At 33.0% G+C, this 24,871-nt stretch overlaps 1 protein-coding gene across 3 annotated transcripts in view; it reads right to left on the bottom strand.

The window, feature by feature from the left end:
- The window catches only part of Slik (Sterile20-like kinase), a 181,917-nt gene that overhangs the window by 10,751 nt on the left and 146,295 nt on the right, over positions 1-24,871 (bottom strand). Inside the window, exons 10-11 of one of the 3 annotated variants that reach the window (XM_065512570.1) lie at positions 14,532-14,664; positions 13,021-14,081 (exon numbers count right to left, since the gene is read on the bottom strand). In XM_065512570.1, coding sequence (XP_065368642.1) covers positions 13,047-14,081; positions 14,532-14,664 — 1,168 coding nt within the window. In that variant the 3' untranslated portion in view covers positions 13,021-13,046. Of the gene's footprint in view, positions 1-13,000; positions 14,082-14,531; positions 14,665-24,871 lie in introns of all 3 variants that reach the window. The other 2 variants (XM_065512569.1, XM_065512571.1) reach the window with 2 other exon arrangements.

The raw sequence follows: 24,871 nt of genomic DNA, 5'->3' as shown, positions 1-24,871 counted from the left end.
GACACTAACTATAAAATATTAACATGTCTGTTGACCATCAATATATTTGCTCTGGATGCAATGTTAATATATCGAAAAAAAAGTGGAGCTATTCAATGTATAATATGTGACAACTGGTGCCATCTTAAATGTGCAAAAGTCAATAAAGATGAGATGAAACTAATTATGAACAACAGTATGCTTGGTTTCTTTTGTGGAAATTGCCAGGATGACAATGTATCTTCACCCATAAGCAATAAATGTCAAATAAAAGCCCTGCGTAATGAAATCAAATCAGGATTTGAAGAAACTAATAAGAATTTCAAAAACATGATGGAACAAATGAATACTGCTTTTTCCCTAAAGATTTCTGAACTCAGAAGTGACATAGATTTTTGCCATAAGAACAACAAAGTTACAGCGTCTAAAGTTTCGCAACTCGAAATTGATAATAATGTGCTTCACAAAAGACTAAATCGATGTGATATTATTGCTACGGGTATGTCTCATTCAAATAACATAATTGAGACAGTAAGAAATCTTGGAGGGTTCTTAGATGTCAGTATATCTGATTGTGACATCCAACAGTGCTGCTTTGTGAACAAAAAGGATAAAATTTTAATAAAGTTCAATTCTGTACAAAAAAAAGATTTGCTCATGGAAAAATATTTTAAATATGGAAAACTTAAACTATCTGATTTTGTAAAGGATGATGAGGATTTAATCAATGATGCAGATACAAATTTGGATGTTCAAGATGAGGGTAATGTAAATGATAGCCAAGCCCAAAATGAAAATCGTAAACAAAGGCGCAACATATGTGATATAAATGCTAGGGTCTATCTTAATGACAACCTTACACCTATGGAACGTAAATTATCCTATTTTTGTCGTAAATTGAAGAGGACTAATAGGATATCAAAATTCCAACTGCTACATAATGACACTCCCAAAGTAAAAATTGTAATGCCTAATGGATCAAATAAATACCTGACATTTTGGGAATGCTATGAAGAATTTGGTGAACAGGCTCAAGAAAATTGAAATATCTACTGCCAGTAAGGTTATATCTTCACTACTTTAATTAATCCGTATTTTTTTCATTTCATTCCATAATTTTATACCAAATTGTCTAACATGTATTATTAGCTTAATGCCTAGTTTAAATAATTGTTTTTTCTTTTTTTTCTTTATATAACTAAATAACATACACAAATTATTATATTAATTTTCATTCCATAATTTTTTATACCAAATTGTCTAACGTGTATTGTTAGTGTAATTTCTAGTTTACATAACTTTTATTTTCATAACTAAATTATTTACACAGCAAAAACCAAAACAAACTAAAATAAAACATTAATTTTTTATTAACTACACTAATTTTCATTAACTCCATTTCATTAACAATCGTCATTTTTGATTTACAGTCTTATATATAATCAATTTCTAATTTATAAAAGGTTTATAAAGCAAAATTTCCCATAAAAATCTGTTTTATATACCTTTAATAAATTAAAACTTGATTATGAATAACGAATTTCAGTATATTAGATTTGTCATAAAAATATACCCCCCTATTCATAATCAATTTTTAATTTTATAAGAGATTTATGAAACAGAATTTCAATACTAAATTTGTTTTATAAACCTGTAATAAATTTAAAAATTGATTATGAATAAGGCCTTTAATATATCAACTTTGTTTTTATTTTTAGTTTGAATTGGTCATGCAACCATCCATTTAAGCTAATGATATATTTTTACTTAAACATAAAAAAGAATTATATATATTAAAAAATATTTTGTCAATTATTATTTAAATTAATACATACTACATACATTATATTAAAAGCTATATTTTTCCAAATTGTATTATTGAATTATACATACAGTATTGGCCATAACTAAAGCACCCCCTCAATGAATTTTTTTGTATAAAATCAAAGTTTTAAATATCTATTATGTATTATTTTCATTTGTTAATATGTTTAGTATTGATAAACAAATACTTTCAAAGTTAACCTTTCTATAAGAGGTAACTTAAAATCAAAAAATATTTTAAGGTAGAAAATGAAACGGACAAAATTAAAGCACCCCTTCAAGGATATACTATACAAAAAATTTTAGTTAATTTTTTGTTGCAAATCCTTTGTTTTGGATGGCACAAGAACATCTCTTGGCATAGAAGATAATATGTTTTTATGGCGTTTTTCGATATTCCTTTCCTTCCAGGCTATTTTAACGGCATGAAATAAATCGTGAAAATTTCCGATCCTTATTTCAACAATTTTCACGATTTATTTTCATATTAACAATGTGCCACAAGTTCACAATAGGATTGAGATCGGGAGATTGACCAGGCCAATGAAGAACTTGAATCTTATTGCTGTGTAGCCAAGTCTTACAAACTTTGGAGGGGTGCTTAGGATCGTTATCCTGTTGGAAGCTCCCTATAATTGGCATCTCTTCACTGGCATAAGGCAACATTACAGCTTTCAATACATCACGGTACATGAACCGATCCATAATCCCATAAATTTTATGATTTGGCCCAAATCCTTGACCAGAAAAGCAACCCCAGACCATTACATTGCCTCCTCCATGTTTAATTGTTCCTTTGCAATACTTAGGATTCAGTCTTCCTCCTTTTGGTCTGCGTACACGCCTTATTTCAGCGGAACTTTTTAAGTTGTATTTGGATTCGGCAGGGAACTCCAGTCGATGTGGGCTTTGGCAAATTTCAGTCTAGCTTTCTTGTTCTTATGTTTTTTTTTGCTAGTCGTCAGCTGAATAATCGGGCTTCTACTACTCTTCTACGGATTGTTCTTTCGCTAACGCATAATCTTAATGCTGTATGATCTTTTTGTATTGCTCTTTTGATCAAGGAATCATAATGTCGTGTTTTTTTTCGCGAACGACCTCCAGAATGCACCGGAGATGCAGTCTTAAAAAATTTTGAAACGAGCCTGGAAATTACTGATCTGTTAATTGAATATTTTTTACTAAATTCATGTAGTGATAAGCCCGTCTTCCAGTCTTTAATAACTTTAATTTTAAATTTACTGGAGTTCTTGTTCCTTGTCATTGTTTTTTCACAATAAACTGTATAAAAGTTAAATTTTGCACACTACGTCTTCCTATATTTGTATCTTTTGGTATTTTTAAGTCCATTCATTGTGATTCGCGATAATTCACATTGCAAATATGCAGTACCGGGTCAAATTTTTAAACATCTTATAAGAGGGTGCTTTTGTTTTGTCCGTTGCGTTTTGAGTTTTTATACAACAACCTAGCTTATTGGCCATAATCGGTTATAATTTTATATTAATTGTTCATAAAATTATCTTTTACTAAATGAATGTTATATGAACATTAACAATATAAGTTAATAAAATATATACAAAATACATCCCAAAAAAGCCGTTTTTATCAAAAAAATTATGATTTGAAAAAATCCATTGAGGGGGTGCTTTAGTTGTGGCCAATACTGTATATACAAATTTGAATTATAACTACATTTATGCATATATTTATTATTACCACACATAGATTTATTATTTCAAAATGAATACTGGAAATAATTTAGGTTATATCACAAGTAATAATGATTATATTTTTAGAAATTTTTCTAATAGGGGACAATATTTTAACATAGGTCACATTAATATTCAAAGTATCAAACCAACAATACGCACCTCTAAATTTGAAGAGTTCTTGAATATATTGGATGGAAATTTTCTTGACGTAATTGGAGTCACTGAGACGTGGCTTAAGTCGTGGGTTGACAGCAGAGCAATTCATATACCAGGTTACAAGTTATTTAGGGTTGATAGAAGTGATGATATTAGGGCTGGAGGAGTGGCAATTTATGTGTGTAAAAAACTCAAGACTAAAGTAGTGCTTGAATTTTCTAATCCAGACTGTGTTGAATGTTTATTTTTAGAAGTAATGGGAGAAAGTGTAAGCATTATATTGGGAATTGTCTATTTACCTAAAGGTAATATGGCTGGTATCAGGCAACTTGATAATATTTTGGGTGATATCACTTGTCAATATGAACATGTTGCAGTGATGGGAGGCTTTAATTACAATTTATTTGATCCCGGGAAGTCGATGACAATGAGAGATCTGTGCAACCGAAATAATTTAAAATATTTTCATAATATTATGCCTACACATTTCAATTTGCGAGATAACACTGTATCACTTATTGATTACTTTATTCTAAGTAATAAATTATCACTAAATTTCTCGGGCCAATTTCAATCACCATGTTTATCTGCACATGCCTTTATCTGTATGAGTTTGGAATTTCCTAAGAACAATAGTGACAATTTTAGGGAACATAGAGACTATAATGGTATAGATTATAACTTGCTTGAACATATGGTTCTTCACACAGATTTTAGTGCTATATATACAACTACTGATGTCAATCTTCAAATTTATCATCTGAATTCCATTTTACTCCACCTCTTTACGTGCGTCCCTGTAAGAACCAAAAGAAATAGTAGAGCTAATAATTTTTCAAATAATGAACAGGTTAGAAGCGCCCGTTATTTACGTGATATTGCTTACTGTGAGAACAAGACTGAATCGAATTAGATTAGATATTGCAAACTTAGAAACCGCGTTAAAAAGGTTCTGAGGAAGTTGAAATCAAAAGAATGTAGAGACAAATTTGTTAGAGGTAGTGCTGACACAACTTGGAGGCTACTTAAGGATATTGGATGTAGTATGAACAATGAAATCCCTATTTGTGAGAATCCTGATACTTTAAATAGCTCATTTATATCTAATCAATCTAATGATTTATGTTCATTAGTTCCTATGAATGATACAGGTGTTTTTTCCTTATGTCGATTTAATGAGACTGATCTACAGGAAGCGTTTTTCAATATTAAGTCAAATTCTTTAGGAGTTGATGAATTACCTATACGATTTTTAAAAATATTGTACCCATCCATTGAGAAGCATATTTTACATATTTTCAATACCATCGTAATGACAGCAAAATTTCCTACATTATGGAAAACTGCTAGGGTTGTGCCGGTTAGAAAATCAGTGGGAAATGATGCTTTTCGGCCTATTAGCATACTTTCCTGCCTTTCTAAAGTATTTGAACAACTTATTGCTAAACAGATAAATGAGTACATAAATGTAAATAAATTACTTAGTGTTTGTCATTCAGGCTATCGTAAAGGTTTCAGCACCACGACTCTTCTACTTTCTCTAACGGACAGAATAAGGTGTAATCTCAATAATCATGCAGTTGGCGTTATTATTGGCTTGGATCTATCCAAGGCATTTGATACTATTAATCATAATAATTTAATTAATAAATTATACACAAATTTTTATTTTAGAAAGTAGACATGCAATTTAATACAATCTTATCTCTGTGATCGAAGTCAATATGTTTCTTGTGGTAACAAGAATTCTATGATTTTGCCTTGCAAAATTGGGGTCCCACAAGTATAAATTTTGGGTCCATTGTTATTTATGATCTATATGGATGATTTAATTCGTACTATAAATTTGCCTGTTTCAGATATATATTTATATGCTGATGATATTCATATGGTGTTTTTTGCTGATAGTCAATCTATTTATACTTTAAATGCACGTATAAATTCTAAAATGCAATGTATTGTGTCATGGATGAGAAATAATTTCTTGCGGATTAATACAGATAAAACTAAGTTAATGTGCTTTGGTATTAAGGAGACAACACGTTTGAACATTATTCAAATTGAGACAATATTCAAATTGAGATTGTAGAAAATATGCGTTGCTTAGGTCTTATTTTGGATAATAAATTTTCCTTCAACAAACATATAAATTTATTTAATTCTATAGTAAATTTCGTATTAAGGAAATTATACAGTTTAAAATACAATTTTCCCATAAGAGTAAAGATTATTATCGCTAATGCATTTCTTTTGTCACTATTGAATTATGGTATTGAGATTTATTCTGCTGCTAATAGAACTAACTTTGGGAATGTACGCAGAATTGTGAATAGGATAATTAGATACATATATGGCTTGAGAGTACATGATCACATTTCCTCACATGTTAAATTGTTTTTTGGATTTTCATTTTCTATGTATGTTCGTTTTAGATTACTTTATTTATTTTATAAAATAATGTCAACTAAAACACCACCTAATTTATATGATATGTTTATTTTTTCAAGATCTACCCGCTCTCCCACAATCATTATACCCAGGATTTGTCTGTCGGTATTCCTATTCCTTCCTAATCCGTATTTCTAGAACTTGGAATGCTCTTCCTGCCCATTTAAAAACATTGGCCCATAATCATAGTCAAACACTAAAGTCGGTTCTTTTTAGAAACAACTTTAAAATAAAAACCTGCTTTTAATTATTTTGCAACTATAGTCAAAATTAAAGTATGTTTTAAATTGAACCGACTTTAACTGGGTGCCACCGCAAATGTAGAAAATGTTTTCATACAATATACAACAAAATACACACAAGTGGCAACGCTGAACAGCTGATATACAAAATTTAAAAAAAAAAAGTTGTATGTTGTGTAAAAATAAAATATATAAGATAATATCATAATTAGAATATTTTGGTACTAATTTTATTGATAACTGTTCAATAATTGCAATATCTCTACCAATATCTTGTAACTTAAACATTTTTTTACTTTCTGCCGAACTTTTTTACTTGGTGAAGAACAGCTTATGCTGTTGTTAAACGAGTTAATAACAGCTTCAGCTAGTTTTATATTTAAAGTCGACTTCAACGTCAGAAGTATACTTTAACTTGTCTATGATAGACCTAAAGTCAACTCTTAAGTAAAGTCGAGTTTAATTCTCTTAAAGTATTCTTTATTTCTGACTATGATTATGGGCCATTCTCTTTTACTTTAAATAAAGCAAAAAATATATTTGTTGGTCACTTTACTACACAGCAACTTTAATATTGTTCCTTATTAAATAGAGTTACTAAAATATGTACATATATGTAAAAAAAAAAAAATTATATTATAAAACAAAAATGTATATACTCATAAATATATTTACTTATAAGTAATTAAATTTTTGCAATGAATTTCATATTTTTACACATTGTATTATCTTTTAACCATATATGGCCCATTAGTGCTCGGTTAAATAATGAATAAAGAAATAAAAAAAAAATAATATGAAAAGTTCTTATGAAAACGAAAATGCAATTGTTTCATTTCACCGTTTCACAGAACCAGAATCGACCCCCAGGTGAAATAATGGACCGATTTCAGTCAGTTTCAATAGGTTTCGTCCTCAGGCCGATAAAAATGTGTGTATGTACCAACTTTTATCGCAATATCTTTAAAACTGCGACTTGTACTTTGCGCCATGTAAAATTAAAATAGAAAAAAATTTGGGAGTAATTTCATTCAAATGAAAAATGTGTTCAACAAATAGGTCAACAAGTATTTAAAGAGGACTCTTTGTCCAGGTAGTTCAATTTGTATACAAATACAAATTTGACTAAAATACAATACCTGAGAAAAAAATTGAATAACAGCAACTATAAACGGTACAGTGACACATCATACTAGTTCTTAAAGACTATTATCCTACCAAAATAACAAAAAAGTCATCCAATTATCGATAATAGTTTGTAAGTAATGATAATTTAATTCTGACCAAATTTACAAAAATCATTTTTATTTATAAAATAACATAAAATATTTGACTTTAACAGCATTTCACGCCCACAATTGCCAATATTTTTATCTACTTTTTTGGCTACCTTAGTTTCAATGTTTACTATTGAATGGATATCGTAGTTAACAAAAAAAATAGACTCTTGGCCGAAGAAATTAAGTTCTGAGGCACCGTGCATTTATGTACCATAGAGCCATATTCCGAAAATAAATTTGTATGGGGGGTGAGAGAAATCATATACTGATTCTTACCATTTTCAACATTTTCACACACAACTGCTATCGACTAAGAGCCAAGCCCGACAGCCATCATGTCACGAACACCTTCTCTCCAATACATTTCCTAAGAACTGAGACTATTTTATATCGATTAGCCATTTAACCCGCTTTGGGTTTTAAACTACAGCCACTACAGCCACGTTTTACCCGAAGCGACCTCACCAATGATCCAGACAGGTAAAGTCCTGGGGTTAACTAGATCTCCACTGCTCCAGATAGGTCTCAACTTCGGGTTTAATTTCCACTCTTTCTAAGCAATTTAACACCAATTTAAAACATCTATGTATATATACAGTGGTCGATAAAAGTCGACTTGCCACTTTATGAGAGAAAACCCGGTAAATAAAAAAAATAATGCAGTTTTGTTTGAAATCTATTTTTATTGATATGCACCAAAAAATGTTGCAATGTAAACTTGCAAAATTATTCATAAAAAACAATAAAAACACATTGACAAAAGTCTACATACTACCACAGCATGTCCTGATTTTTTTGAATACTAACAGATAAGCAATGCAATTTATTAAGTCTACGGTTCAAAAAATATTCATTTACTTTGAAAACACTGGTACAGTTAAAAACAAGCTGCGAAGTGGTCGCCCAAAGAAACTACATCGTAGAGATGTAATCTTCATTTTAAAAGAAGTCAACAAAAACCCAAAAGTAAATACCACAAAATTGGCCTAAGAACTCGCAACAAGATCAGAAGTTATTGTTTATCCACGAACAATTCAAAGAACTTTAAATAATAATGGTGATTAAAGCAGAAATCCTCGTAAATTAGCGAAGGGATCGTAAACTTCGTTTGGAGTTCGCCCAAAAGCACTTTGAAAAGGACATGGAATTCTGGAAGCGAGTTTTGTTCACTGATAAGTTGAAGTGATGTGAGAGATAAAGTATGGCGCAAAACAAATACAGCAATGGATTCGAAAAACTTACACGATACAGTTAAGCATGGTGGTGGCAGTGAGATGGTTTGGGCTACTGTCGCTGCTTCTGTGGTGGGAAGTTTGTGATTATTGAGGGTAATATGGATCGTTATCAGTACAAATCCATTTTGGAACAAAATTTGAGAGCACCGGTTGATATTTTAGCTCTTGGTTAAGACTCAGCAAGATAACGATCCGAAACATACGTCTCAAATTGTCAAAGATTGGCTACTCTACCATGCCCACGACAATTGTACATACCACCTCAAAGCCCGGACTTAAATGTTATTGAGTACGTGTGGGAAATTCTACAACGGAAGATCCGAAAACATCTTATTACTTGTGAACCAATGTTAAAGGAGAAGCTTCCAGAAGAATGTCAAAATATAAAGTCCGCAGAACTGGAAAATTTAGTTACTTCGATGCCCAGACGCTTGCAGATGCCCGTGGTGGCTCAACGAAATATTGAATTTAATGAAAATTTGTATTCGCTGAAAAATGTTTATTTAGTGTACAGATCGTATGTATACTTTTGTCAACATATTTTTTTAAATTTTGTGTGAATAATAGATTAAATTAATTAAAAATTTAGCGATATTTGTTTGTTATATTACTAAAAATGCATTTGAAATAAAACTGCATCATTACTTTTACTTATTATGGCTTAGAAGTCCGCGAGTTACGAAAATAATGGTCGTACGTAGACTTTTGTCGGTCACTGTATATAAAACACAAAAAATGTTTCTACCTATGTCCGTTATAGACTCTGAAACCACCCAACCAATTAGCTCCAAACCGGTTTTATTGGAAAGGGAATTTTCTGATTCTGATGGTTTTAGACACCTACAATATTACATTCGGTCCATTCGTAAAGCCGATTTTCGAATTTTCCCATACACACATTTTTCCCAAATTTGAACTTTTGAAAATTTGTATGTCTTGAAATTGTGTATGTAGGTATGTTATGACAGCAACGTAGTTTACACAAAAGGGTTGTGTCAGAAATATCCTATAGAGTGATAGACTAATGTGCTGTTTTTCTATACCGAGTAGACGTTTTGAGTGGACGTTTTACATGTATTTTGTTTTTGTTACAATAACAAAACACATGTTAAATTTCCACTCAAAGTACTCGTTCGCTATAGAAAAACAGCACATAAATTGTTTTGTATGGGAACTAGGGCTTGGGGTTTCTCGGATAATTTTATTTCCCGGGAAACGGAAATGAAAAATTTCATTTCACGGGAATCCCGGGATTTTTTTACTTCTAGTAAAATAAGTAAAAAAGAAAATTATTTTATAAAATTGTGTCATTTTATTAAAAACAAAAAGAAAAACAATACTTCAATTGTATTAACATAAAACAAAAAAAATTGGTTAGAATTTGGAGATCATTTTATTAAATATTATTTCATACAACCCAATAAACCAGAAAACGATATGATAGCAAAACCGATATTACCTTATGGGGGCGATTATGATATCATTATAAAAAAAAATTTCAAACTGAAAAATAATTTAAATTTAAATTTTTCAAACAATACATGAAATAAAATAAATATTAAATCATTTAAAACGTTATTATTTGATTGAAACTGTGGTAGGTAATAAGCACGCGAACATTTTCTTAAATTTGGTTGTGATTTGAAATGTATGCAATATTTAAAACATTCAAATTTTGTGATATGAATGTGATTAAAATATTTACAGTGACTCACAGCTTATTTGAGCAGGTAAAATTATTTTAGAAAATCGAAAATTAGTCGAATGTTCATTCAATTCATCAAACAAATTTTATATAAAATGTAATGATATATGTCCTGTTATAATGCTGAGGAAGAAAAAATAACAAAAACCAATCTAATTGAAGAAATATTAATGAAAAAAAGAATTTTCTCCTTAAAATATGCTCACAGCTTAAATGATGCAGTGTATTTGATACTTTCTCTGATAATGAAATACCGTTGCAATGCATTTTTTTTCTGTTTGGGCGCTAAGCTAAGGTCATTTTTAAAGAATTTTTATAAAAATAAGTTGAAAAGATTTTAAATTTTAAAATGGGAAAACAAACTTCACTTGAGAAAAGACGCTATTTGTCATTTGAAACAGTGCAAATCCAACGATTAACTTTTGAAATTGTTTCAATTAGTTCCTCAACTGTCCAGCACATTATAGAAAGGTTTCGCCACGAAAATAGAATAGACGATAAGGGTAGATCTGCGCCAAATAAAATATTTAATAATGCAGATAAGAGATGGATTGTCCGTAAAGTTAAAGAAAAACCCAATTTAAGTGCTCCAAAGTTGAAGAATGAGGTTGAAAACTATTTAGGTTTGACGGGTTCTGCGCGAGGCAATTTTGATGGATGGAGTGCCCAAAATAAGCTGTTTATAAATGCTGTTAATGGAAGTCGAAGAATCGAGTTTTGTCGACAATATTTGAACACAGACATTTCATTCAGGAAGTCCGTTATTTTTGCAGATATCGTTTTAATATCGTTTGGTTCATTGGGAAATAATGTTATGTACATATATGTTCGTCATATAACTATTTTTTTAAAATATGAGTTTTCAAAATAACTGCGTCATTCAATAAGTCATCTGACATCCGATTTCTTATTTTAGTGGCAAAGTTTCCAGCCACTGAGGAAACTCTTTCGCTTTCCACAGATGTTGGTTTTATCGTCAATAAAGCATTATAAAGACAATCTAAATTTTTTGTCCGATTGCTATTTGCTTCAAATAAAGCTAATTCCCGTTTAAAAACACTTTCAGCATTTGATTGTAAATGTTTAGGGTTTTGTTTTGCAATATTGATTGCATATTCTAATTTGTTTTTAAAATTTTGCTCCATTTGTATTTCGTAAACATCATCATTTATTCTTACAAGTGTGTGTAAGATCAACCAGTATCAAATAAAATAAAACTAAAATATTTGTTTTGAATCATAGGTAAAATAACTTTTTGAGAACAAATTTAAAACTACGTTAATTTTAAATTTCCCGTTTTTCCCGGGAAAAAATTTTAAATTTCGCGGGAATTCCCACAATAATTTTACCCCAAACCCTAATGGGAACACTAAATGTATGCATTAGTTTTTGCATTATTTGTTAAGTTTGTTAAAGTGTGTTCGAAAGAATATAAAAGAATATATTTAGTGTACATGTTTTCTGACATTTATAAAAATGTGTAATGAATTAATAGCATTTATTCGCGTCCATGCTTCATGTATATGAATATATACATACATATATTCTAATAATATACTACCCAATAGACCATTTCATAAGCAAAATGTAACTAAATTGTAGAATAAGCTTATCATAACAGAAAAAGTTAACAATTTAACAAATATGATTGCAAATGTCTTATGCACGCAATAGTTTTGTAAGTGTAGTTGAGAATGATGTCCCGTTATATGACGCGTGCGTGCATTTAGTATATTTGTTGAAGTGTTTAGTCTTAAGGTAGGGTCACACACGGCAAATATTTGCTCAACAAAGCGTAACCATTTATTTTTAGCACAAATTTGTTTGACGTGTCCACTCTTACAAGTGTATTGTAAGATCAAACAGCATGAAATAAAATAAAACTCATTTCATCCTAAGTAAAATAAGTTTTTGAAATAAATAAAAGAATTCAAATGTATTTTATTTAGTGGTTACGTCTTTTTCGTCAAATATTTGTCATGTTTTGTTCAAAGAGTGAAGTGTTTTAAGCTTAAGGCTTATGTTGGTAAGCTTGTTACAAGTTATTTCTAAATAGTTTTGGTTTGTTGGGTAGTAGTACGATAATAATGAGCACTTTATTATTGATATGTAAACAAGCTTTTTAAAATGAAAGCGAAACATAAAAAATATGTAGATATGTATAACCCCCTGTCTATACTTGACAAATATTTATCATAACAATTAATGACGTTTGTTGTCAAGACAAAGTTGTCTAAGCAAAAGCACTAACAATTTTGTCATATAGAAGCGATAATACTAATAAATGGGGACTATAGCTGATAATGTTTTATCTTGACAACCATTTTGACGTTTATCAGAATAAAAATGTATCAGGTATAGACAGGGAGTAAATGAAAGACAACAAAAAACAAAAACATATAAGCAGTATTTTAACCTTAACTGAATTGTTATTACATGAATAAGATTATATATTTTGTTGACTACGCAGCGGATGAGTCCATATTAATTGGGTCCCGTTTTTCACTTGCATTGGTAATTACTCTTGGTATTGCATATTTCGGAGCCTTTTGCAACATTAATCCATCATATGATTCTTCGGTATCAATGGAAGTACTATCGCATTTTGTTGATGCTCGAAGTGATGGTTGTACCTCAGCAAGAAGGGCTGCAGCCTTTTGTCCAGCTATATTTGGGTATTTTATATCAGAACAACTTATTGAATCCAGCGGTTGTACACAATTTTCTAAAGACATTTTTCGAAGGTTATGGATCGAATGTGAATTAACCATTGTTGTATTTCGTTCTGGTAGATAGGATGGTCGCTTAATGATAAACGACGATGAGGAGTGCAATAGGGAATTGGGCTGATTTCGTAATTGTACTAATTCTTCATTTGTTTTTGAAAATCTGTCAAATACAATGTCATCACGACTTTCGCAAATCATGGTGGAAGTCGGAGAACTTGAGGATCTAAATGTTGTTAATATTGGTGGATTTTCCTTGTTAATGTTCTTATCAGCAGAGAGAGATGACGAAGTTTTTATTTCAACTATTTTATCATTCTCCTCTCCCATGAACGACCTTTGGTCCAGATCCAACGGCTTAGTCATTACAGTGGAAGTTGTTTCTAATATGCATTTATTACTGCTGTTGGGGTGTCGATACATTGATGAAGAACTGTTCTTTAAAGTGTCAACCAACTTTACTCGGTCATGTTTAAACATAAACATTGGAGTTGTCGGTACACTTCGGCTTAAATCCGGTACAGAACCACGGAAATTAGAACTTATATTAGAAGAAAACATTGATAGAGTTCTCGATCGAGCCATTTGATTTAAATTGCCCAAGAAAATACCCCTGGGTACTAAACGAGGCGTCTCATTAAAAATACCAACCAAGTGTGGTGGTAATTTCATTAACGTTTCTAAATCATCCTCTAATATCTTTCGATCTGTCGCAATGCTGTATCGTTTTTCAAACTTATCATACATGACATTAACCATTTTTATGAAATTCTTTTTAGACGTTAGTATTAATAAATGTTATTTAATCAGGATTATAAGCAAGCATACAGAAGAACGACGACAGGAAACATGCAATAATGTCGACATTTTTTTTATTGTTAGTAGCAGTAGTAGTAGTAAATAGTTTGCAATGTTACGTTTGTTTTAGATGGTATAGAAGAATCATGTTATCCAATTTTATTTTATTAACAGCCATATGGCAGCATTGGGAAAGTTGTAGAAGAAAAAAAGTAAACAAAATTTAAGCTTGAATCCATCATAATGTGCTTTCGAACATTGCAATATACATATGTATGTTTCTATATATAGTATAGTATAATATTTAAGCATATATAGTAGGTACATAAGAATAGATTTTAGTACAATTTCTTTTAATAACGTTGTTCAATACAGAAAATAAATAAAATTATTTACTATATTTATATCTAATGTTTTTTTTACCTGTTTACGTGGTACTAATTGGTCTTTCCACTCTCGAAGTTCTGTTTTCAAGCGGTCATCTATTTGGGTTAATTTAGCATGTTCGTGTTCTACCAAAGCTTTCCTTTTTTCATTCTGTAGTTGCTCCAGTTCTCTGCAAAAATAAATACTTTTAATTACATATTTTGTATAAATAAAAAACCCGCTATTTCGCTTTAGCAGGCCCTTTTCAAATAAAATAAATTCTGAAGATATTCAACGCAACTTTTAATATTAAAATTTAATTTGTTAAAGCACCATTTATAAATATTGGATTTAAATTTCCTAATCCTTTCATACCATTATATTTTAGTAACTAGAATCCATTGAATGCTATCCTATTTTTGGATCATTTGCAATGTAGTCGTGATTAAAATGTATATGAAATAATTTTTAAAAGTTAAATGAAAAGTACAGAATGAATGACTTAAAATGTTGATAATACATGGATTTCTGGACGAACATATACTGAAAGGTCTATTGGACTATATGGCTAACGCATAGTATTCATATAAGTGAAATTAAAGTGGAATTCCCATCAGATGCTGAAGTCCAGCGACTATTTTTTTCATTTCAATTCAATGTTTTACAAATGACTTTAATTAACTTAAAATACAAAACATATTTTAGAAAATAAAGTAAAAATTGTATATATCGTCACCTAAACTGCAAAATAATGTAATATCACTTTTCATAAGTTTATAGAAGGAGCAAAAAACGATATAAAATGAAAACTACTTGAGATATTGACACAAAATTTTCAAATCTGAATTATGATTGAAAATTATTTTATGAAAAAAAATTTTTTTTTCAAAGCACACTTTAAGATATGTGGCTTACGTTTTTTTGAATTTTTATTTTCTGAAACAAAAAAACGTATCATCAATATAAATTTTTATGAAAAAATAAAAACTTAAACAAAAATATTTTTTTATTTTAAATAAAAGCAGTTTGTATATACATTAGAGTGACATTGTATGAAAAAAATTTTTTGTTCAAATTTTGAACAGTGCCGGGTGGAATATTGTGACACTAGGCCTAAAAGTTAAGTGCTGAAAATTTGAGCCAAATCGGGCAACGATTTCTGGACGCGCATCGAGGTCAAAGTTCAGATATATGCAAAATTTTACTATTTATATGGAATAAATAGGTGAAACTCGTTAAATTTCTGCATTGTTTTCTAGAAATGTATAGATTTATTTATATTAATGAATATTACATTAAAATTTTTTTTTCGAAGTTAACCCTGCATCTCCTTTGGGTCAAAATGACCCAAAAACTGTATTATCGCCAAAATTCGAAAAAAATGCAAATTTTTCAGATATTTTAAAAATTTTGCTACTAAATAAATACTTTTGCAATTGAATGCAAAAGAATCGAAATTTGTACGTAATTATCGTTGTAATGAGATATAAATGACAAGAATTGGTTAAAAAATGTTAAAGTTATTACAAATTCGCCAGACCATTAACGTGTTTCAGGCCACTTGAACAAAAAATTTATTAAAAAAAATTAACATATTTCGAGAAAAATTAAAATAAAATCTAATTTTTATTTAAAATATACCCATATTTACTTGTGTATGAGTTTTTGTCTTCGTAGGATACCGTTAACCTATTCGCAGGTATAGCCAAAAAAAAATATTTTTTTAACGGCTGTTTCAAATCTCCATTTTCAAACTTTTAAAAATTTTCTTAAACAAATTTCAGAATTTTTTGATCAAAACATTGGGATTTATTGAGATCAAAATAGGGAATAAAAATATGAAAACGATAACCTTAAAATCGTGAAGGTCAAAGGTCAAATTTTTCAATATGAGGAATTTCTAATGAAAAGACAGCGAAATGTTATATACTTTTGGGCCGATTTTAATGAAACTTGAGGAAAGTATAGCATAAAGTCCAGAATTTAAAATAACAGCACAAAAATGTAAATTAACCCCTAGCAGCACTTGGGGTCCAAATTACCCTCAACTTTAAAAATCACGAAAAACACAGCCATTTTGACCCCAAGTGCTCTTAAAGGATTAAATCCATTTTTGCACTGTTGTAGTAAATGTTAGACCCCAATGTATATTTTGCTCAAGTTTCATTAAAATCGGCCCAAAAATATATAACATTTCGCTATCTTTTCTTTAGAAATTCCAAATATTGAAAAATTTGACCTTTGACCTTCACGATTTAAGGTTATCGTTTTCCGATTTTAGTAAAACTTTCAGACCATATTTAAAATTACAAGGACTATAATATTATGAATAGGTTTTACTTAAAATTTATAACATTAAGGAAATTGGGCTCATTCGCCTAAATATGGACAAAAAATTAGTTTTTCTTGAAAATCGCAAAATTTAAATCGCAGGTACGGAAAAACTGTAAGAGGTATTGACATAAATTTTTCATATTTTTATTCCCTATTTTGATCTCAATAAACCCCAATGTGATGATGAAAAAATTCTGAAATTTCTTTTGTTTCTTTTGGCGTTGTTGTTGTTTTTATTACAACTAAACGTTTGTTTGGTTGTGTGTTGGTTTTTTTGACAAAACAGCAACAAATCGTATGTTTGGATGTGCATGCTTTGCGTATTTTGTTTTTCTTTTGTGTTTTGTTTCTTTTGGCGTTGTTGTTGTTTTTTATACAATTAAACGTATGTTTGGATGTGTGTTGGTTTCATTGGCTTGCGTATTTTGTTTTTGTTTTTTCTTTTGGTGTTTTGTTTCGTTTGGCGTTGTGTTTTTTATGTTCTTGATAAATTTAGGATGCTGTACGCTGAAAGTGGGCAATGTACATACATATATACTAATTATAAAAAATAATAATGCATCCACAACAAAGGTGAAGGGTATATAAGATTCGGCATAGCCGAATATAGCACTCTTACTTGTTTTACCAATTTTTGTCATTTATATCTCATTACAACGATAATTACGTACATATTTCGATTCTTTTGCATTCAATTGCAAAAGTATTTATTTAGTAGCAAAATTTTTTCAAAAACTGAAAAATTTGCATTTTTCTTTAATTTTGGCGATAATACAGTTTTTGGGTCATTTTGACCCAAAGGAGATACAGGGTTAATTTCCCAAAAAAATTTTTAATGTAATATTCATTAATATAAATAAATCTACATATTTATAGAAAACAATGCAGGAAGTTAAGGAGTTTCACCTATTTATTCCATATAAATAGTATAATTTTGCATATATCTGAACTTTGACCTCGATGCGCGTTCAGAAATCAGCACTTAACATATAGGCCTAGTGTCACAATATTCCACCCGGCACTCTTTGAAATCTAAAAAAAAAAATCGGCTGTCACTCTAATATACATTTTTAAATTGTTTATGTTTTTTTTATTTCAATTACTAACAATTACTTTTTTAAACTAAAAAAGGTTCTTGATTAAATTTTCATTAAGACTGCAAAAAATATTCAATTGCAACAAATTTATTAAAAAAGATTAGGATACTACCTAAAATAAGGTAAAAACGATTTATTAATTACTCAAAGCGTGTAGTGTACGTTATTTTGTTTAAGAAAATCATATACTTGACGATACTTTAGTTTGAATTTTGGTTATAACATGGTTATTTTTGATAGTAAAAGTTTAAAATTTTGTACACATATGTAATATGATGTAGTGAATCGTAATCAATAATAAAATCAATTTCGAATTTTTTGATGATATGTTGTTTTGCATTTTAGGTGACGATATACAGATTTGTGTCTAATATTCCAATTTAATGACCAATTTAATGATCATTTTAGTTCATAGTTCAAAAATCAATTTGTAGAAGAACAGTAAATGAATGCTGCGTATAATACCGTGCAACAGTCATTTTAAATTGAGTTTAAAATGTCATTGGTGTACCAAGTTTCTATATCATTTAGCTGACTACTTTGTCATAAGTCAAAAATATCGAGTACGCCCAAAATGCATAACTTTAACGCGTTTTATAAATGGTACAGCTCACCAAAAAGGTAAAATCATTTGACAACATTCTAAACAACATTTGTTGGCTTCATACAAATAAAGGTGCTCAAATTTATATATGTATATGCTGCATTTCATGTCAAGTGAACCAACCAACTTTTAAAATCGATGTCTTCCGATCGGAATGAAATTTACACCAAGTTTAGACCTATTGGATAGTAATCAGACAAAATTTTGAGGGGGGTCCTCTACGATGGGTAGTCATCTTGACGCGATGTAGAGGCTTAAATGCGATGATTCGTGTTGGCCATGCTGGAGGGGACAGTTTAACTTGAGTTGGCTGTCTCTTGTGGGGTCTCCCATTCCAGAAGGGCACGCGTTAAGCATGATACTAAGAACTACCCTTCCCTGTCTGATAGCGTCTGTTCTCAGACGAAGGTTTCGGGCTGTGGTGAGTCGAATGCTATTGCAACCCAGGCTAGTCAGGTGATCACACCGGGCCAGACTAGTCTGCATGCTACTGGTGTCGCAGGAGGTCGGTCTGGTACACCCAGGTTGGCTGAATGTAAAAAATTTGATGCAATAGGTGGTAGTGACCTAAGTGGCGAGGTACCTTTGGATTTCTCTCCTAGTACCTCCAAAGCCGCTAAAGCCCAAGTCGCCAAGGCGGCTAAACCCCCTGTCTCGGGTGCCTCTAAGGGGGAAGCAACTAAGTCGCCCCTTGCAGATGCCTCCCACATGCCAATTGTGCGATCAGGTCTAGTGAAGGAATCCTCCTGTCCTGAAGACGCATCACCCCTGGCCAACTCCGGCTCCGAATCGAATCCCAGGCATAAAAACCTTGCTACCACTAGGCGTTCCGCTTATCGTTTTATTGAGGCACTCGGCTCTAAAAAAAAGCTGGGGAACTCACTAAGGAACAACAAGCTTCGTTCTTCTGGGCGAAAGCCCATATTGCTGGACTCAAGACCGCTCCTCCTTCTGCTGAATTACCAGCGGGGCCTAAACGGCAACGTTCAGAGGAGGATACAGCGGCCAAGAGCCAGCAACCGGGACCTAAAAGGCCCAAAGCGACACAAAGGTCGTTAGCCAAGTCCTTTAGTGAGATTGTCAAAGACAATCTTGTCAGGGCGGTTATCGACCGGAGTGCCAATGACGGATCCATATCTCAATTGAATTGGGATATGGTGAAGCAAAAACTGGTAGGGGTGTTTTGGAAAGTTCTCAAAGAGAACCCAGGCACTCCTCCACAATGCGATGATGCTGGTTGGTACCATGGTCACGTAAAACTTATGTCTTGCGTAGATGAACGCTCAGCGTTGTTACTAAAGACTGCCGTCGCATCACTGGGTGAGGTATGGCCGGGGTCTAGGCTTGAGGTGGTATCTGTGAGTGAGATACCCCGAACGCCTAGATCCCTAGCTAAAATACCAGCTGAGCCATTTAGCCCGGAGGACATCTTGGAGATCCTTCAGTGCTGTAACCCACAGCTTCCAACTCAAGATTGAAAAGTTGTTAAGGTTACGGACGCTGAGGGGTCTTGAAGGAAGGCGAACGTTGTTCTGAATAAGGACTCTTTGGGGCCGCTAAGGAAGGCACAAGGGAAGGTCTACTATGGATTTGGTACGATCGTCCTGCGTGTCTACCGTAGCGACAACAAAAGCGATACCTCCTCAGGTGATGTTAAGCCCATGCTCTCGGAAGAGGGCATGGATTGCCGTCGATCCAACCGACATTGAAGATACCAACTCAGTTTCCGAACTAGTTGGTACCTTCTTTGAACGGATGGACTAGGTGGTGGACGAAGACGCCCTCCTGAACTCTGACCAGGAGGACGCCGACGTCACTGTTGTAAAAATGGAGCATGGTGAGGGTGACACAGATAAACCTTCACCACTCCAAAGCAGCATCCGCTGCACTGCTCCTCCGAATTGCTAAGAACGGGGAGGAGCTAGTCATGGTCCAGGAACCTTGGATCCATCAGGATCGTATCTATGGACTATGTTTGAAGGGCTATAAGCTCTACTACGCTAAAGGCGCAGGTAAAATTAGATCCTGTATACTGGCTAAAAGCTCTTTGAATATCTTCATTCTGTCTGATTACAGCAATGAAAATACAGTAGCAGTCTCATGGGAAACTAATGAAGGCTGTTTGTTATGGTTGACATCCAGCTATATGGCGCATGATCACGGAAAGCAAAAAGGCGAATGAGTCCAGGATACCTTTGGTCATCTGTGCTGACGCTAACTCGCACCACATTATATGGGGTAGCAGCGACACCAACACAAGATAGTCTTTTCAGTTTCATACTTAAAGTAGTTTGGAAGTAGTAAATAGAGGGTCAGAACCTACCTTTATTGTTTCGAACAGAAGGAAGGTTCTTGACTTAACACTTGTGAGTGCTGAGCACCACAGCATGATTAATAATTGGATTGTCTCTGAAGACTGCTCTTTTTCTGATCACCAATATATTGATTTCAATATTAGTGTAACGTATAGGAGTGATAACATCATTCTAAATAGGAGAAAGCCCAATTGGGAGATGCAGTGAAATATACTCTCTCTGAAAGTAGGGAAGATATTGAGGTAGCAGTTGAGACACTTACTGAAGCGTTCCAATCAGCTACTAATTTGGCCTGCAAGCCGAACATCCGCAGGGGTAGGAATAAACCTCCCTGGTGGAATCCTGAGATTGCACAAGCCAGAAGGACATGTCGTAAACTGTTCAACGAGGCAAAGAGGCTGGGTAACTGGCCGGCATATAAGTCCTCTGTGAATCACTTTAAGAACCTTACGAGGATCGCGAAAAGGAAAGCCTGGAGGGACTTCTGTAGCTGCGTGGAAGGATCCTCTGAGACTAACCGATTATGTAAAATTTTATCAACCTCACCGGTTGTACCAAGCTATATCCAGAAACCCTGTGGTAGATGGACTCTGAATAGTAAGGAAACACTTGAGGTCCTTCTGGACACTCATTTTCCAGGCTGCCTCCCAGTCGATGATGCGACTGTGACTAGGGCTACCGATTCTGTTGCTCCGTGTGATAACTCTGTTCCGATGAACAGGGAAAGAATCCAGTGGGCAATCAAAAGCTTCGATCCGTTTAAATCTCCTGGGCCGGATGGCATTATTCCTGCAGATCTTCAGAAGAACGAAGAAATAGTTGTACCATGGCTCATTAGCATATAAACAGCGTGTATTAGATGGACCTATATCCCTACATGGTGGACGAGGTGTAGAGTAGTCTTCATTCCTAAAGGAGGTAAGGCGACTCATACTAAACCAAAGGACTACAGACCAATTAGTCTCGCATCCTTTTTGCTGAAACCCCTAGAAAGGGTGATTGATGTATACCTGAGAATGACCATTCCGACTGAACTCATCTCTAAATCCCAACATGCCTACACTAAGGGCAGATCTGTGGAAACAGCTCTACACTCGTTAGTTGGATCCATTGAAGAGTCGCTATCACATAAGGACTATTCACTTGTTGCCTTCCTTGATATTGAAGGAGCTTTTAACAATGTCCGGCCAGACGCCATCCTATCTGCGATGGAAGAACTGGGGATTGATATTTGTGTACGCCGGTTAGTCGGAACGATACTCGGTTATAGAGTCATATGTGCTACCCTAGGTGGTACAAGTGCTTCAAAAGTGGCCAATCGTGGAACCCCACAGGGTGGTGTATTATCTCCACTTCTGAGGAACCTGGCTATAAATTGGTCAGGATGGACAGCAGAAGGATCAAGACAGTCGCATATGCTGACGATGTTGCAGTTTTTATATCTGGTAAATTTCTGGATACAATATCTAGTTGTATGGAATCAGCATTAAGTACACTGAGTGAGTGGAGTATTTTGAGTGGACTTAGTGTGAACCCACAAAAAACGGAATTGGTTGTCTTCACTAGGAGGTATAAGATCGATGACTTCAGACCACCTAGACTGAATGGAATCAGTCTCGAGATCAGAGATAATGCAAAGTACCTTGGCATTATTCTAGATAAAAGGTTATCCTGGAATTTGAATATTCAAAACAGGATTAACAAGGCATATGTGGCCATCTATTCCTGTAAAAGGGCAATTGGTACAAACTGGGGTATTATGCCGGAGGGTATCAATTGGATCTTCAAAGCAGTTGTTAAACTCATCTTGTTCTATGGAGTGGTGGTGTGGTGCATGCATTGGATAATGCTACTCACCGGAAGGCTGTGGAACGAGTTCTTAGGACTATCGCGATACTGATTAAAGGCGCTATAAGGACTACCCCCTCTAAGGCACTTTTTACTATCCTAAACTGGTTACCAGTTGATTTGATGGTGATACAAATGGCTCTCAACTCTGCTGTGAGACTGAATGCTGGATGTTCGTGGTCTGGAAAAGACTATGGGCACTCTAAGATACTGTAGTACATATCTTACATAGTAATGTCGATTACTGCATCGCAAATCCTTTTTTCGATAGGCAGTTCCATATTTTGATTCCGAATAGGGATTCATGCCAGCGCGGACTCTTCTCCCTGACGATGTCATAAGGATATACACTGATGGCTCAAAAAGGGGTAGCAGGGTCGGTGGTGGTTTCTTCATTGATAACTATGGGATTAAATCCTACTTCAGGCTACCTAACTTCTGTACGGCTCTTCAAGCGGAAGTTACGGCCATTAAACGTGCATTCAACTGGCTGAGGTTTTATCGAATATCTGGTGATATATAACCGAGGAATGCCGGGTATCCCTTAATGAGATAGCGAGACATTCTAGGATAACGCTTATATGGGTCCCTGGTCACGATGGAAATCAGGTTGTTATAACGAGGTTTACTTGGCCCGTATATGATGCAAACAGGACGAATCTACTTATAGAATTTTGTCGTGAGCAAATAAGGCTAATTGTTTCATTCATTACAGGACACTGTATAATTGGGATACATGCTAGGAGATTGGACCTACGGTACAATGACTACTGTAGGAGCTGTCACAATGAAGAAGAGGAGGAGACGGTGGCCCACCTATTCTGCCAATGCCCGGCTCCGATAATCCTGAAGGAACGCATCCTCGGATTACCATTCCTATCATGCTTAGATAAGCTATCAAGATTGAGTCTTAGACGAATCTACTCTTTCATCAGAGAATCTGGTTTGTTTAGCCTGGAAACGATGGACGTATAATTAATACACAGACGTTTACCCCTTGGGTATCACAATGGGATCAGTTTTTTTTTAATGGACCCAAGTGAGCTGCTTGAAGAATGGCTACCCATGGAACCTAACCTAACCTATAGGGGGGTCAAAATTTGACATTTTGGCCAAATATGTTATTTTTCTCATCCATATAACTTATTACCTCTTGTTCTTAGCAAAATGTGTTCCAAATAGTTTAGATACCTATTTCTTCAATCTTTCGAAAAAAATATTTTAAAAAAAAAATTTAATATTTTTTTCCGAAATCAAAAACTTCATTAAGTTTTTCCTTGAAGACCTATTTGGTCGCTTAGTGGGATGCGAGTTCGATATATAACAAAATAAATGTTTTGTAACTCAAAACATGCAATTTTTTACTTTTTTCTTGCAAAATCAAAAACTTTGACTTTTTTTAAATGGACCCTTTTTTTTTTTTTTTTTTGCCTCAAAATAAAGCTTAGATATTTTCCTTGAAGACCTATTTGGTCCCTTAGTGGGATTCGAGTTCAATATCTATCAAAATAAATGTTTTGTAACTCAAAACATACAATTTTTTAAATTATTTTGCAAAATCTAATTAAGTGGTTTTTCTAACTACAAGAAGATTATATAATCAACAAAAGTTTATATTTTTGAGCTTTCAACAACTTTTTCAAAAAAATATACATATAACATGGAAAGGCTAAATTGTGTGGCTTTCCACTTTGCTAAACCCAGTAAATAAAAAAAATATATTCAGAAAGTGTTTGGCCTTATGAAAATCATTTGGTACGTTGCAGAGGGATGGCTTCATACATTTTTTGGCAAAAATTATAAGGAGTGGTTGTAGAGCGCTGAAATTTGGCACAGAGAATTATATGGACCAAACTAAGAAAAAAATAAAATTTTATCAAAATCGACCACGCCCACTGCCCATACAGTCCAAATGAATTTTTTCGCATAAAATTTTTCCTATCCAAGTAAAAGTTCAGAAATTTGGTACATATATTTTCTGAAACAAAAGAAGAACGTATGTCCAGTTTCAATAAAATCGACCATGCCCACCGCATACAGCCCAAGCAATCCAAATGCAATACATTTTCGTATAAAAATTATAAGGAATGGTCGTAGAGCATTGAAATTTGGCACCGAGAATTATATGGACTAAATTAAGAAAAAAAATAAAATTTTATCAATATTGACCACGCCCACTGCCCATACAATCCAAATAGA

This window comes from Calliphora vicina, chromosome 5, assembly GCF_958450345.1.
Source record: "Calliphora vicina chromosome 5, idCalVici1.1, whole genome shotgun sequence".
Classification (NCBI taxonomy): Eukaryota; Metazoa; Arthropoda; class Insecta; order Diptera; family Calliphoridae; genus Calliphora; species Calliphora vicina.
The sequence above is the reverse complement of the archived record's forward strand: the minus strand, read 5'-3'. Positions and strand labels throughout refer to the sequence as shown.